The 4,179-nt window shown below is 38.6% G+C and overlaps 1 protein-coding gene across 6 annotated transcripts in view; it reads left to right on the top strand.

Annotated features, from left to right (window-relative positions):
* LOC109830561 overlaps positions 1-3,915 on the top strand; it is a 4,697-nt gene extending 782 nt beyond the window's left edge. For 2 of the 6 annotated variants that reach the window (XM_020397859.1, XM_020397860.1), the window contains 2 exons: positions 1,681-1,781; positions 1,903-3,915. In XM_020397859.1, coding sequence (XP_020253448.1) covers positions 1,979-3,640 — 1,662 coding nt within the window. In that variant the 5' untranslated portion in view covers positions 1,681-1,781; positions 1,903-1,978 and the 3' untranslated portion in view covers positions 3,641-3,915. Of the gene's footprint in view, positions 1-1,428; positions 1,782-1,902 lie in introns of all 6 variants that reach the window. The other 4 variants (XM_020397861.1, XM_020397856.1, XM_020397857.1 and 1 more) reach the window with 3 other exon arrangements.

Here is a 4,179-nt window from a genome sequence, read left to right on the forward strand (position 1 = left end):
AAACCATCTCAATTGATTCTCTCTCTTTTTTTTCCCTCTATGCGGGCAAACTCTGCCCTTCTTTGAGTGCGTAGTTATTTTCATCCTACCTCTTAGTTTATTTCCACAAGACCAACATAATACTCTTATTGTTTGCACACGTTGTTTATTAATCGCTCAACATTCTGATTCCTAATGTATTGTTGGTCTTATACCTATGCTGTTGAATTTTTCCTTCAATTTTATGTCCCTCTTTGTTGGGCTTATTAAATCAACTAAAAAACAAAAAAACTCGTTACAGAATAATTCAGATGTCAGTCTTTGTGTTGCAAACATCTCGATGTTCATAGAAGATAACTTTGGCTCATTGTTTTTTAGTATAATATCTGAAATTGATAAATCTGCAATTTTGGATGTATAAGTTTGACTCTATAAATTGTTTAAATGATTAAACCCAATCTTTTTGGAAGAAATTATCTCTTTCATTCATTGTTTATCAGTGCTTTATATTTATCCTCAGCAAGTAAATAAGTTATGATCTCTTCTTCTATTTTTTTCGTAGTAAATTGGGTTTTTGTTATGAAGTACTGGAACTAATAAACTTGTGTTACTAATCCAAAAAATAGCTCGGTGCCAAGAGTGGCTTTCTACTCTATGATTCAAACAGTGAATTATATAGTCTTACACCATAATACTCAGATCTCTTACATAGTTTTTGCCAACATTTACATCCTTTAACGTCCCTTTCCCTTACAATATCCTCTTACATATTACAAGTGCATGTGTCTGTATGTGTGCATTTTTGTGGGTATGTGTGTATACATTTGTGTGTACACATGCATGAATGCTTCATGTGATAGCCCAAGATTTAGTCTCACATCAGATATATATTGATTTGAGTGATTGAACGATTTATAATGTAAGTTCAAGGAGTCAAGTGCAACATTAGCTAGCCAATTTTGGCAATGGATTGAGTCAAACCACGAGGGTTTAAATCGCGCCAATGGGCTTGCGGGCCCGGGGCATTACACTTCATGTGCATGCTTGGATGCTACATACACATGACTGTATATATGATGTGTCAATATTTCTATTCAATTTCTGTTTTCTGGGATCCTAACAATTTGTAGATGGGATCAACACATTGCACTGACATCTGTTATTGGTTTTTGCACATATATCCCCTTGCAGTATAGCTGTTCTAGACATACTACCCTTGTAGTTTTATCGTGCACAGTTGCAGATAGACCCCCTGGGTTAATTTTTTTACTCTTTTACCCTGAGATTGACTGACTAATTTCATCACGGGCCAATATCAACCAAATTTCACCAAGGGTAAAAGAGTCACAAAATTTAACCCAGGGGCTTCTATCTGCAGCAATGAAACTACAGGGGTAGTAAGTTCAAAACAACGATACTATGAGGGGTCTGTGCGCAATTAACACCCAGTTTATATTTATGTGGAGCCTCTGGAGGAGGGATGGAGGGAGCTTCTTCATCTCTATTTCTATGTAGTTTGCGCGAAGTGAAGGAGAAAACTTCTTCACCTCAGCTAGAGTTTGAGCTAGCCCCATAGGGATGGAGGGAGCTTCTTCATCTCTATTTCTTTGGAGTTTGGGCGAAGTGAAGGAGAAAACTTCTTCACCTCAGCTAGAGTTTGAGCTAGCCCCATGGTTTTTATGCCAATGTACCTGGTTGCAGAATTGAGTCCACTGCAGGATGCTCTTAGAGTTGTGCTTCACTTGTTGTGATTTTGACGGAAATGGTTATAGACAATGGGCTGGATGGATCTGGTTTGCATTGTATTTTCCGATTATAGAAATTGTGATATTTTTGTCTATTGTACAATCTGTTTTAATCAGATTGATATAATAGTATCGCTATGAATCCAATACCTGGTAACTGTTTTCGATTTATTTACAGGTGCTAAAGGAAACTTATCACATTTAGTCTCACAGAGCTGAACATCTTATTGTTTCTCACTAATGGTCTTTTGCTCATGGCACCTGCAATGTTCTCTCATCTGCAAAATGTGTGGCCATTCTCAATGCTAAAGAAAGATGATTTGAAACTCTCAAACCAGTTGGTTCATAAGCTTTCACTTCCTGAACACACCAAGAATTTCATATTTGCTATTCAGGACCCAGATTCTCATTCTATAGTTTATATCCTGGCTGCACAAAACCTCTCAAAACAATCCGCTCTTGACACAGAACAGCTGATCAAAGAAGTTCAACCCGAGGCTGTAGTATGCTTGGTTGCTTCATCAATACTGACAGAAATCCAGGAAGAAGATGAGAGTTTGCCAGATGATCAAGTGATCAATGTGCCCACTTCTTCTTTTGGAGTTCTTAAAAAATGTCTAGTTGATAAGATCAACAAAGAGCAGTACGAGGCGTCTGCTAAATCTCAGGTCTTGAGAGAGATCTTTGGGGTAGGACTGTATGGTCATATCTTTGCTGCCAAGAAAGCTACAGATGAGATCGGTTCACAATTCATATTACTTGAATCCCCATACGAGAGGTCTGCTGCACGATCACCAAGCAATGTTAAAACTGGATACTACATATCAGAGTTAAAAATTCCATATATCAAGTCTTTGCTTAAGAAAGAAATGCAGCCCAACTATGTGTCCAAAGAAAAGCAAGACGAAAGCCAGCCAAAATGTGATTACAAGGCTCCACCTTTTGCGCTATCTATCTATGCTTTACTGGCTGATCTCCATGAAATATTCAATATTATCCCTTCGATAAAAAATGCTCTGACTTCTGCCCAGGAAATGCTTTCCTGTATTAACAAAGGAGAGCCAATTGCTACCCAAATTTTGTTGGAGGTCCACAACTTCAGAATTGCAATTGAGGCCTTGAGAGTAGCTCTAAATGAAGCATCACGTTGTCCCCTTGCAAATAACCAAAAAACATCAAAGCTGGATTTCTCTCAGATTTCTTCTGAAGAGATGAGCAATGCTATTTGTGCACAAGCCCTTAAAAGTCAAGCCAGAAAGTTTGGATCTTTAGTGGCTATAGTTGATGTGGGGAAGTTAGCTGGGCTAAGGAGGCATTGGACTACAACTGTACCTCCTGAAGTTGCATGTTTAACTGATCAGTGTTTCACTCATTATCTTTCTGGTGATGAAGGAACAGAAGCTGAGCCATTAGCAGAGAATCCTATTTCCTTCGGTGCAAGGGCAACTTCTTTATTGAAAGTTGTTCCTTTCTATGCACTTGTCAAGCTTGCTACATTCAAACTTCCTGTTTCGGTGAAGTTTGGTATAGAACACCTTCAAAGAACTGCAGGAATTGCTAATGTTGGTGCTAAGACTTGCCCTGTAAATTTTTCGGGTTTATTTGCCTTAGCTGAAAGGACTGGTTTGTTAGGAGTTCAGACCTCATTCTATGAAATAATGAGACGGAGGGCAGTGAAATTTGGGCCACTGGCTATGTTTTCTTGTAGCATGGCAACTTGTGCTGGGTTTATGGTGTATAAAGATGGGATATATTGTGCTGCTAAATCGATTCATTCGGTTCCCATGATTGTGAGTATGGGCCGTGGGCTCGAACGCTTGCAACAGGCATCTGAAGAAGTGAGGCAGAGTGGGATGAAAGCTCAGGAGAAGTTACAGTCTGTGATGTACACTCTGAGGAAGATTAATATCCAGTAACCAAAATCTGCCTCCAAGTATATTTGACCCTGAGCTCAAAATATTTTGTTTTCCTGCTTGAGTTCACTTCTTTCAATGCTGTAGTATTGATGGTATTTTAGTGTTGTCCTCTCTACGCACTGTTATGTACATATGGTTAGTGCTTATAACTTGGAGGGTTAATTGACAATACTTTACGATTACTAACTGCGATTACTTCTTCGCATGCTGCAAGGATGGCAGTGTTTGTAGTTTCTGTTTTCTGTTTGTAGTTTCTGTTTTCTTCTTTCTTATCATTTTTCATGCACTGGCTGTACATATGGTTAGTAATAAACTGATGACATTTAAGGTTGCAAATACTTCTCTTTACGAATATTGTTATGTACAATAGAGAAGGAAAATATCCTCCCTTCCAGAACTCTCACTTCATCTCCCGCTAAAATCCTCTGGCGTTTCCTTAAACTTTCTGCAAGTTTTGTTTATATGAGTTTCCCTGTTTCCAGTTTTTTAGTGGGCAGCCCTGCATCCATCCCTGCAAAGACTCGAAGTATTGTGTAACC

Source organism: Asparagus officinalis, chromosome 2 (genome assembly GCF_001876935.1).
Source record: "Asparagus officinalis chromosome 2, Aspof.V1, whole genome shotgun sequence".
NCBI classification, from domain to species: Eukaryota; Viridiplantae; Streptophyta; class Magnoliopsida; order Asparagales; family Asparagaceae; genus Asparagus; species Asparagus officinalis.